This window comes from Mesoplodon densirostris, chromosome 2, assembly GCF_025265405.1.
Source record: "Mesoplodon densirostris isolate mMesDen1 chromosome 2, mMesDen1 primary haplotype, whole genome shotgun sequence".
NCBI lineage: Eukaryota > Metazoa > Chordata > Mammalia > Artiodactyla > Ziphiidae > Mesoplodon > Mesoplodon densirostris.
In genome coordinates this window covers 54,520,905-54,533,088 of record NC_082662.1, presented here as the reverse complement: position 1 = coordinate 54,533,088, position 12,184 = coordinate 54,520,905, and the positions used below count along the sequence as shown (strand labels likewise).

Genomic DNA, 12,184 nt, shown 5'->3' with positions numbered 1-12,184 from the left:
GTTTGTTTTTTGAGCTGGGAAGAGGAGGTGATCTTATTGCACTGCTAGATTCTTGAGGACAGTGGGACTAGCAGGCATCTTTGTCTTCTTCCAAATTTAAATGCAGTTTTGGGGGCGTTTTTTGTAAGAGGAAGAGAGGTTTGGGACAGGTTCCCCAGACCACTCCATGGGAACACAGGAATATTATTTATGAAGTCTTTTTAAAAAATTAAAATATGTGTGTGTGTGTATTTTATACATGAATGTAAGGAATTTTTGAATAAATATGGTAAAGAAGAGTGATGTCCAATGAGCAGGGTTTGGGGGGTGGCTGATAGTGGTGATGGTTAAACAACTCTAAATATATGAAAAGCTACTGAATTGGACACTTTAAGTAGATGTATGGTAATGTGGATTATATCTAAATAAAGTTATTGTTTTTTAAAAAGCTCTAAACTTACACATAGTGTGACTCAGTGATTTGCTAATAAATCACATTTCAGAAGGTCTTAGCTAGTATCCTATCCTTAAAAACAACTGAAATAAAAACAATAAGAATTAAAGTAAAACACAAAGAGGCAAGGTATCTGTAATCTAATTTTTATTTGCATGGTGTGGTTCATGAGCTAATTTTATTATGCTTCATAACCCAAATATATTTCTTATACCAAATATTATATTATGACATATAATTGGGGGGATGGAGGAATCTGAGCAAAATGCCATAAAGATGTATCACTGTCATAATTAAACCAGATCCTTACTGAGGAAAAAAAAAAGATGGAAAAACAAAATACCTCAGGAGAGTATGCTATTCTAGAATTAAAGGATAAAGAAAGGGCTTTAAGAGACCGTCCGCATGAGGTTCCATTCACATCTCTGTTACAGCACTAAAAAGCCAGGTGTCAAACAAGTCAATTATATTCTGAATTCTTAGGATTTAATAGACATCAAGAGACATGTCTGGGCTTCCCTGGTGGCGCAGTGGTTGAGAATCCGCCTGCCGATGCAGGGGACACAGGTTTGTGCCCCGGTCCGGGAGGATCCCACATGCCGCAGAGCAGCTGGGCCTGTGAGCCATGGCCGCTGGGCCTGCGCATCCGGAGTCTGTGCTCCGCAGCGGGAGAGGCCACAACAGTGAGAGGCCCACGTACCGCCAAAAAAAAAAAAAAAAAGAGACATGTCTATTGTGTGATTCTCATTGCTTCACTCTCTTACGTTACAGAAAGTCATTCCAAACCTTCTGCTCCCTGCAGTTTAAAACTATAATTGAAAGAGTGAACACCAACAGGTTAGAATCACCCAAGTGATATAAAAGCATTTAACTTCTGGGATCGAAGGTGAACAAAGCAGGACTTTCTGGAGACTGTGGCAAATCCCCCTGGGGATCGAAACTTTTCGATAAAGTAATGGGTGGCATATTGAGAAAGAGATGTCAAGCTGTTCTGGACAGAATGCTCTAAAACTGCGACGGTACAGTTCAGGAGAAAGGGTACCTCCGAGGCACCAGGAGCACACCCGGGTTTTCAGTGCACCCCCATGTAACTATGCGAGTCACATACCTTCTTTCGTTAATTTGCCCCAAATACTGAATTTCTATAATGTGCCAGGCCAAAACAGAGGGTAACTAGCCTCATGGAACTTAGAGATTTGGTGGGGGAGACAGATTAATCTGATAAATACATAAATAATTACATTTTGTTAATACGATGAAAGAAAAATACAGGAATAAGTATTAGAAGAAGGAGTCGGGCAAGGTTTTCCAAATAATGCGACATGAAGCTGAAATCAGCAGAAGAGATATCTTCTTTCAAAGGCTCTTCTGAGAATGCACTTAAAGATCTGGGGAGAATTTATGGCACATAGTAGGTATTAAATACACTGGGGTTACTACCATATAGTTACTAAAATTGTGGTAATAAAAATACAAAGAAAACTACAAATATGAAAAGAGATTGCAAAAGAAGATTCAACTACATTTGTTGATCCATTGTAGAAAGAACGATAATAAAGATATGGCATCTTTCCAACAGCCAACTGAAAATTTGGGTCAGGATATCAGAGTGAGTTTAAGGCCAGAAACAAAGATTAGAAAGTCACCATGTGATAGTGAACTGAGTGATCATTTCATGCACTCAATGATCTTAAACTTCTGACAGGGCAATCAAGCTTTAAATTTAGGTATTAAAGATTATACCATAAAGTAAAAAGTTCTGCACCACTGATACCTTCCTTTGACAAATCCTGCAGGTCTGATAATAGTAGTTTGGTCAACAGCTAAGCATGTATGTGGATATTGTTTCTTAATTTTTAACTGTTTCATAATTCTTAATTAAAGTTCAAGAAATTTTCATTATTAAGATGGTTGTAAGACTTCTTATGGAAATTAGACACTAGAATGTCATATGTTCAACTATGTAAGATGAGTGATCTATAATATAAATGCCTGTTATGTAACACCCTGTCTATACGGGTATACGTGGGAGATGTTGCGTCCCAGATCACCGCAATAAAGTGAGTCACACCAATTTTTTGGCTTCCCAATGCATATAAAGGTTATGTTTACACTACACTGCAATCTACGAAGTAAGCAATAGCATTATGTCTAAAAAGCAATGTACATACTTTAATTAAAAAACACTTTATTGCTAAAAAATGCTAACTATCATCTGACAATGCAGGGTTGCCACAAACCAATTAGTAAGAGACACAATCATTTGTGAAGGGCAATCAAGTGAATCACAATAAAAGGAGGCATGCCTGCGTTGGCTGTAACACTGAATTCTCACAACAACCTGAACAATAACTCCCTTGGTTATTTTACCAAGTATCCTCTTTCTGTTCTTCCTCAGCAACCCCATGTTGCTAAGTTCAAGGGTTACTATTCTGTCTCCAACCTCTCAGAATCATTCCACAGTTGACCACTGAGGTTCAGTGACAGAACCTTTCTTGAAACACATTCTCTTAAACTACTTAATTCTACAATCTCCTCAGAGTGTTCTTATGCTAGGATGTTCTTATGCTAGGCATGTGCTGGGTTCCCTTCTTGCTGCTGTCTATACACACTTCTCTACCTCACCTGCTCCCGTGAGTTTAATACCATCCAGATCAGCAGTTTTCAGAAGGTCGGCCCTGGATCAGAAGTATCAGCATCACCTAGAAATGCAAATTACTGGGTGCTCCCAGATGTAAGAAATTAGAAACTGGGGGTAGGGGTCAGCAATTAGTGTTTGAACAAGCTCAACAGGTGCTTCTGATGTACACTGAAGTTTGAAAACCACAGATTTGTGGTTTTCATACTGCAGGTTGCGACTCATTAGTCGATCAAGAAAAAAAACAAGTTGCTAACAGCATTTTAAAAAGTGAAATAAAATAGTACAGAGGGAATTCCCTGGTGGTCCAGTGGTTAGGACTCAGCCCTTTCAATGCTGTGGGCCCAGGTTCAATCCCTGGGCAGGGAACTAAGATCCGACAAGCCACGTGGTGTGGCCAAAAAAAAAAAAAAAAAAATAGTATAGAAAATGAATAAATTCTTCATACGTTATAAAGGTAAGTTATATTTCATGAAACTTTTGTTTCAATTATATATGCATGTTAGTGTGTGTGTCCTGTGTAGGCGCACATCTATATTCAGTTGTTAAATAAAATATATGTTACTGTGGATCACAGTCTGAAAAAAAATCTGAACAATATGATGACTAAAATGTCAGCTCTTTGGTTCCTTCTTGTCATTTGGGTCCTACCTTGCTTGGCCTTCCTTACCCATTCCACTTAATGTTGCCTCCTCCAAGGGATTTATTCTCACACTACCTTGTTTTATTTAGTTATTTACAGTACTTATCAATATTTAAACTGTCTTATTGTTTATAAGCTTTCTCCCCCTCTAGAATATAAGTTAATGAGAGATCTTGTTCCCTGCTGTGTTCCCAACATCTAAAACAGTGTCTGCCCACCTAAAATACTCACTCAATAAGTATTTCTTGACCAGATGAACTTTGTAAATGAGTAACTTGCCAAAGCTCACCTAAGTTAGATTAAACTACACTTTAGAATCATGAGTATCTCACGTCGGTGATCTCTCTAATATAATCATCACTTCCTGGTAGGCCTACGGCTTGGATTCCAGCCTTCCACTTCCTAGTCCTGGACCATGGGAAAGTTACATAATCATACTTTCACCAGTGTAAAAAGAAATGCTTAGTTTTGGGACAATAAGAATCTGATAAAACAGTGAACCAATTTGCTTTTAGTTTTGGAAAGATGAGCGGAGTATTCATTTAATAAGAGTCGAGGAGCAAAGAAAAATTCACCAGATCCATATCAGGAGAAATACAGGAAAGCTAGAGGCTTTAGGTTCATCTACATTTTAAATGTGAACCACCTCATAGCTCCATACGGTTCAAACCCTTCTGGAGAAGGTTAACAGAAAATTCAATGCAAAGGGAAAAAATGGGGAGCAAAATGAAAGGAAAGTCATATTCACAGCCCAGATTTGCTGGAGAATTTGTGAAATATCATAATTAGGAGATGAATTTTTTTTTTTTGCTTAATTTTTATTATCTCAGTAGGTGACATGGTACCATTATTACAGAGATTATTTCTGAGTTATTATTTTTTTTACAACTTTATTGGAGTATAATTGCTTCACAATGGTGTATTAGTTTCTGCTTTATAACAAAGTGAATCAGTTATACATATACATCTGTTCCCATATCCCTTCCCTCTTGTGTCTCCCTCCCTCCCACCCTCCCTATCCCACCCCTCCAGTCGGTCACAAAGCACCGAGCTGATCTAGGAGATGAATTTGATATTAGAAGTCTATACAGTAAGTCCCCTACATATGAACCTTCAAGCTGCCAGCTTTCAAAGATGTGAACGTACATTTGCATGTCCAATCATGTAAGTTAGTTCACGTGTGTTGTGTACATTGTCATGTGTGTGCATCCTCCACAAGTGGTTGTGCTTTTGTGTACTTTACTGAAAGGTACTGTATAGACTACAGTAGTACAGTATCTGTATTTCAAACTAGATCTGTAAGAGGACGACTTCTTTGAATTCCTTGCTGTGAAACACAAGGAGTTTACTAATCAAGACCTGATGGAATTGGAGGCCCAGAGAAAGGATGGAGAGAGACAAGAGGAAGAAGTAACTGAAGAACCGAAGAGATTCACGATGCAGGAAGTGGCAAGGGGATTTTCTTTATTTGAGGAGGCACTGTTAGTTTTGAGGCACAGGACCCAAAGGTAGAATGGTACACAAAGGTTGCAGCAGCCATTCAGAATGCAATCCAGTGCTACTGTGTCATCTATGACGAGAAAAAAAGAGCTACTACCCAGACATCACTGGATCTTTTTTCAAGACGTTAGACAGAATTGAATCCAGCAAGGAACCAGAACCTGTGCCGTCAACGTCAGGCATGAGTGAAATTGCAGCTTGCCCTCCATCTCCCATTGCTGATGATCCTTCAGCTCTACCATCTCCCACCTCCTCTCCCTCCTCCAGTCAGTAACTCTTCTTGCCTGTTCACTCGATGCCAGCCCCTGGATGCCAGCTGTTGTACTGTACTACTGTACTTTTCAAGGTACTGTACTGTAAGATTAAAAATGTTTATTTTTTGTGTTTGTTTTTTATGTATTATTGTGTGAAAAGTATTATAAACCTATTACAGTACAGTACTATATAAGCTGATTGTTAGTTGGGTACCTAGGCTAACTTTGCTGGACTTAATGAACAAATTGGACTTAACGAATGTGCTCTCAGAATGGGACTCATTTGTGTGTAGGGGACTTACTGTATCAGCTTTCAGTGTAAATCAATGCCGTTCCTGAACCCCTCTAACGCTGTGAATGTGTGCTGTGAACACACATGTACACATGGTCTTGGAACTCTGGGGAACTGCTCTGTCTATCTAATGGTATCAAAGTGATATTCACTAGATAACCCCAAGTCACTTTGTTCCTATTTCTGGGATAGTAATGTTTTAAGTAATGGGAAGAGTATATGACAAACAGTACCAACTCTGGAGTCAGTGCCTGGATTTAAACTCCATGTCCACTATTTATTGGCTGTGTAATTTTTGACATATTCCTTAATTTCTCTGAGCCTGTTTCTTTATTTGTACATTTAGAGACCTCACAAAGTTATTATGTTGATAGAGTTATTAACACATATGAAGACCTGGCACATGGTACCAGAGTGTTTACTAGGTATCACAATCCTTATACTAAGTTCTTTAAATGCTTTTTCCTCTAATGCTCATAGCAATCCTGTGAGGCAGATTATTATAAGACATCCCCTCTCCTCCATATTGATAGCAAAGTGTGAGCCATGAAGAGGTTAAGAAACTTGTCCATGAATTCACAACTAAGTGGTAGAGCTAGGATTAGAATGTAATCTTAGTCACACGCTTAAACCAGGTTTCCTAACAACCATGCAAATATAGGCATTCTAGTATCCCAGAAATTATGAATAATCAACAAGCTATCTCCACGCTGCTGCAGCTGCCCTAATAACTATATCAAAACAAGGGATTACATTACACAAACGCACACATGTATCAATCGTATCCATCACATGTTGCTCTTCCAAAGAGGTTGAGAACCAAGGCACTGAAGTACCTTTATGAAATTTTGTTTTCATGCCTTTGTATCCTCCCTTCCAGGCTGGTGACCCCACAGAGAAAACAAGGAGCTATGTTTCATTTATCTCACAGAAGACTCACTTAGCACTGTTAGTGAAAAGCAGTTGGTTTTCAACAGAGATTGTTGAACAAATGAAAATGCATGAGAAAGCGTTCTGTAAAATCACAAAGTACAACCAAGTTTTTATAAAGTCAACTTAATTGTTACAAAGTTATATTTATTTTTATATTTCATTTATATATTATATTTAGAAAAATATAGTTATAGTCAACTTTATAATACTTGTTGAAGATTCACAATACACCAGGCTAAAGTCCTTATCACCTTATTTTAATCTTCATCACAACCCCTTTGAAGTAGGTACCATTATTTTCATAGAAGAGGGCATGCTTAAGGTCACACACTAGGAAGTACTGGAGCCAGAATTTTAACTCTTTCAATTTCTGTATCAGACTCCTTTTCTATATTATAGAAGGAAAATATTATTTTAAAATATGTAAATTTCAAAAACCATGAAATTCACCCATTCAAATATATAATCCTGTAGGTTTCAGTATAGTCACAAATTGTGCAACCATCATCACAATCTAATTTTAGAACATTTTCATCACCCTCAAAATAAATTCCATACACAACAGCAATCAGATCTAAACTACATATACTTTACATACATAAAAGATATATAAATTCTTTTAAATAAAGCCTCCATTAAATATATGTGAATATATATTTGATACAACTAATGCAAAAGGATGTCATGAAATGACATCTAAAGGAAAAATTATGACTTCGTTGGCCCTCTGTAATTTTGCATTGGCAATATCACCATCCACTTGAGTAGGGCACGTAATCAAGGCCTAAAATCTACATTCAGCTCTGATTATCATGGGTCAAACTCCAATTTCAAGGACTTCTTAGCATTTGTGTAATCATAACCAAATAGTAAGACTAGGAGGGAATGTAGATAAAAGTTCACCACCCAGCTGCCTTTGATACTCACTCTGTTATATTAGTGTCAAAGACAAAAACTTAGGAAAATAAAGTCACAGAAGTTTTGGAGATGTAAACTTTTTTTCAGCAAGATATGTTCATGCACATTTTCTAAGAAGCTATACCACTGTATTTGACAATTTACAACAATCATTAAAGCATAATATAATAAATTCTGCATCCACCCCAAATAATGAAAAGGAACTCACTGTTGGTAAATGCATATTCTTCTTCAGTTTCATCACTGTCATCAGATGGAGCTTTATAAGGAGGCGGCAGTTTCATTGGAGGTGGAGCAGTTCCTCGCCTCTGAAGATGCAAAATTTGAGAGAAGCATTAATTGTCTTTGTATAACCTCTTCCTCAATGACAAACAGGATAAAAAAGATAATCTGTAAATATTTTGACTCTATCCAACTTCCATCACATCACTAGGACTGTAAAATAAATACAATTCATTCTCTTATGTTTATGTTATTATGTAAAAGTGGCTCTGTGATGTAAACACACCAATACAGAAAACAGGAATTCAAAGGCACAGCTTTTAAGACTGTTAACCTACCCAGAAGAATGAATCCCTTTCTCCAGTGAGAAAGTCAATTATATGTACTTTCTTTACACTGTTGAGGCTTAGTTTTCTTTATTTCTGACCAAATAACTCAAATGAAAAACATTTCAAAATTAAGTCTAAATGTAAAAACTACCCAATGTGCTAATCCTATAATTAAACTTTTTATTCAATTGTAGAAGGTATAGATTTCATTCTTTAAAAACTACTTGAAATACCAAGATTTTCTAACCAAAGAGGTATTCATCTACAATTTATAAAGAGTCAACACACATTTTAATGTTTTAAAAAAGAAAGAGAAAGCTTTATGATGAATATTTTTTTGTATTTCTGTGTAAGTATTCTTTAAATTTACACAACAAATGATACAGAACATCAATATTTGGTTCAAATAGGTTTAATTAAAGTACACTTTATGATCAGATTACCTTCACAGAATGTTGAAATTTTCTTGAACGCTGGGAAAAATAAAACATGCCCAACTATGGAGAGATCCAAGCTGCTGGAAAGAATGGGAGCCGATACACACAAGCACTCCACAAAAGCCAAAATAACCAGGTTAAGATTTGTTTTGCTACAGAATTTCAATAAAGTACAATCAATTATGCTTTATAGGACAAAGCCACTAATGGCAGGATACACTTCAGTAAATGGACAATGACTGGTCCATTACAGAAAGCAGGCATGTAATAAATTCCTCCAAAATAGAAAACACTATTTGGGATCCATAAAGAAAAACACACACCCACATTTATTTAAGATAATGTCTAACCAAAACAGTACTTTGTACATTTATAGAAAATCCAAAACTCGATAAAATGCAAGAGTGATGAAGGAAGAGAAGATGCCAAATACAAAGTACTTGTTAAGCAATAAAATAATTCAGAAATGTGATCATGGTGTCTTTAATTCTTGTTTGATAAAACTTAAAAGTGAGTTAAATGAAGAATAATAAAGGCAAATGAATTTTCAGCAAACCTTTTCCTCAGAACCAGATCATTCTAAGTGAAAGATAATGCTCAGAACAAGGACAGCCAGCTTTTAAAATAGTATTAAGAGATACAAATTCTCTTTAATAGCACTTTAAAAAATATATTTCAGGGGAAATTTTTATGCAACTGATTTATTTAACTTCTACCAACACCCTCAGAAAAAATGTAGGATAAGCATATTCTGGGCCCCCTACGGTATGAATTTGGGTTGACAGATACCTGGGCATCTTTCTACAACACATGGGAGAAGGGTGTAGGCAGGTCCAGGCTCTCCCTGTGGCAACAAAGGCTGGAGCAAGGTATACACAGGGAGGGCCAGATGAACAGAACCTCCATGAGGGCAGAGAACAACACAGACTGTATGGCATCCTCAGCTCTGAGAAGAGTGCTCTTAACTATCTGCTGAATGAGTAAATAACTGGTTGTCACTCATGTTGTTTAGGTTCCCTAACATACTAACTTTTAGAAAAATGACAATAACATAAATCGTCCTTGTTCAAGAGCACCACATATTAGCTTTGTCTGGAAGAAATGTAAATTATTTTAGCGAATTATTACAGTTGCATTGCCCTGTAAGACATTACCCAGTTTTGCATCTAAATTTGAATCTTAAACATTCTTTCTTTCAGCAATTATAAATACTCTCTCCAATTCTCTCTGAACTAGGCTAACCACCTTATTGGTTCTTTTGTTAGTCATTAAATAAACACCTGGCACCTGTACATTCTGCACAATTTCATAGAGCATGCTTTTATTTTTTCTTACATTATACTTGTTAGTCTTGGTAGACTCACCTTCCAGAGCCAATGAAACTGTGATGCCTGAGATACACAATCCATGAGCTGTTTAAACTCATACACATGACTTCCTGGTTCCGACAGTAAATCCCCAGAGGCAACAGAACTTTGCCTTTTTGACTGTTTCTCCATTTTTTAATTTCCAATTCTATGTTTTTGTTTCTGATACTGAGCTAAGTTTGGTTCTGATGTGTACTTTGGCTGTAAGTTATTCACCATTAGTAGAAGTGACCAATGAAGTTTGGCTTTATGATCTGGCAATTAATATTTGTTGGGATGATAAGGACCTATTATATATTGTTCTATAAGCCTCTATTCTCTCTTGATTGAGAGACAACAGCAAACGTATTTATTTATTAGTCTTTCTGTTTGCCTGGTTGTGCTTTTGTACAAGAACATGTCTTGGTTCCATTGGAAATGGAAGCTTTTTGTCACACAGACCAGAGTTTTTGCATTTGTGTCTACGTTTGACATATGGCTAAAGTTGTAGGATGGAAGCCGAAAGTGTATCTGAAAGCTCTGTGTATCCAAAATGGAGAAAAGCTCTTACCTCATGGTGAGCATGAAATATTTTCCTACCTTCAGGGGGTATTAAAAACTTAGTCTCTTAAAGCAGCAGTCCCCAACAGTTTTGGCACCCGGGACCGGTTTCGTGGAAGACAATTTTTTCACAGACTGCGGGGGGGAGGGGGGGCGGGGCAGGGGGCCGTAGGGAATGGTTCAGGCGGTAATGCGAGCCATGGGTAGTGATAGAGGGCAGCAGATGAAGCTTCGCTCGCTTGCCCACCACTCACCTCCTGCTACGTGGCCTGGTTCCTAACAGGCTGAGGACCAGTAGCGGTCCGCGGCCCAGGGGTTGGGGACCCCTGTTTTAAAGAATCTCTTTCTGATTGGTTATAGAGACTAATAAGCATTATTTAAATCTAGTACTCCCAGAGTTTTCCAGAAAATAGTGAAACTATAACTTATATTACTTTAGATGTGCCGGCCTTTAAATAAAATCTCTTTTCACAGAAACCACTAACTCAGAAGCATTTTTTTTTTTTTTTTTTTTTTTTTTTGCGGTATGCGGGCCTCTCACTGTTGTGGCCTCCCCCGTTGCGGAGCACAGGCTCCGGACGCGCAAGCTCAGCGGCCATGGCCCACGAGCCGCTCCGCGGCATATGGGATCCTCCCAGACCGGGGCACGAACCCGTATCCCCTGCATCGGCAGGCGGACTCTCAACCACTTGCGCCACCAGGGAGGCCCCAGAAGCATTTTTATATAAGAATCTAGATTCACAAAGTCAAAGAGATTTGGTAATTTTAATTAGAAACACCTATACCTTCTTCCTGATCTCCTTGATCTTATTGGTGTGGAATATAAAACAAAAATATATAAAACAATAAAAATATTTATATTAATGTTGCATGATACCCACATGTCTACATGCTGTGCATGTTTGTGTGTGTGTGTGTGTGTGTGTCTATCACAAATGTTTGGACATTAACCTGAGTATTATCAGCCAATTCTAAAGACTAGCACAATATGGAATATCACGGATGAAAAAAATGCATAAAAGGAATTACTTCCATCAATAATAATTGTTAAAGAGATAGTTCAGTCATCATCTGACCTCCCTACTTCGGGAAGTCTCCCTGCCTGTTCTCCCCTAGCACCCTGGGCATATTTCTGTCATACCAATTATAATTCTGTTTATTTCACTACATGTCACATTCATCTATGCACTTCTTGGAGTGAAGGTGCTCTGTCATTCCAGGATGTAGAATAATGCTTGGTGCACAAGATAGAATTCCAGAGAAGAATAATATAGTAAAGTACATCCTGTAATTACTGAAATATCATCCTGTAATGGAGATGTAGATTCTGGTATGATCAATTAACTCACAAGTGGGAGTGCTTTGGGGGCAGTAATCACCTCTGCATTCTCCAAAGAATTCACTTACTTGGTTAAGTGTCATCTACTTGTGAGACCCAGAACACTGCCTGGAACCTAATAGACACACGATACATATTTACTGAATGAATAAAGAATCCTAAAAACAAAACAAACATCTCTGGCTTTAGGTCACCAGGGATTGGCACATGCTATCTGGGCAAGTGCCACTTTCCTGTAATCTATGTGACCTTCTGATTTGGGGTTTATAGTTGCAGTGTTAACTACTGCCATGTCAACTTAGTGATTAGTTTTTCTCTATACGAAGGAACTCAGCTGGA

At 37.6% G+C, this 12,184-nt stretch overlaps 1 protein-coding gene and 1 non-coding gene across 4 annotated transcripts in view; one reads left to right on the top strand and one right to left on the bottom strand.

Moving 5' to 3' along the window:
- PATJ (PATJ crumbs cell polarity complex component) overlaps positions 1–12,184 on the bottom strand; it is a 380,458-nt gene that overhangs the window by 199,811 nt on the left and 168,463 nt on the right. For all 3 annotated transcript variants that reach the window (XM_060089886.1, XM_060089883.1, XM_060089884.1), the window contains exon 27: positions 7,820–7,919. In XM_060089886.1, coding sequence (XP_059945869.1) covers positions 7,820–7,919 — 100 coding nt within the window. The remainder of the gene's footprint in view (positions 1–7,819; positions 7,920–12,184) is intronic.
- TRNAE-UUC (transfer RNA glutamic acid (anticodon UUC)) lies at positions 3,368–3,440 on the top strand. The gene has a single exon. It is a non-coding gene; the product is annotated as a tRNA-Glu (tRNA).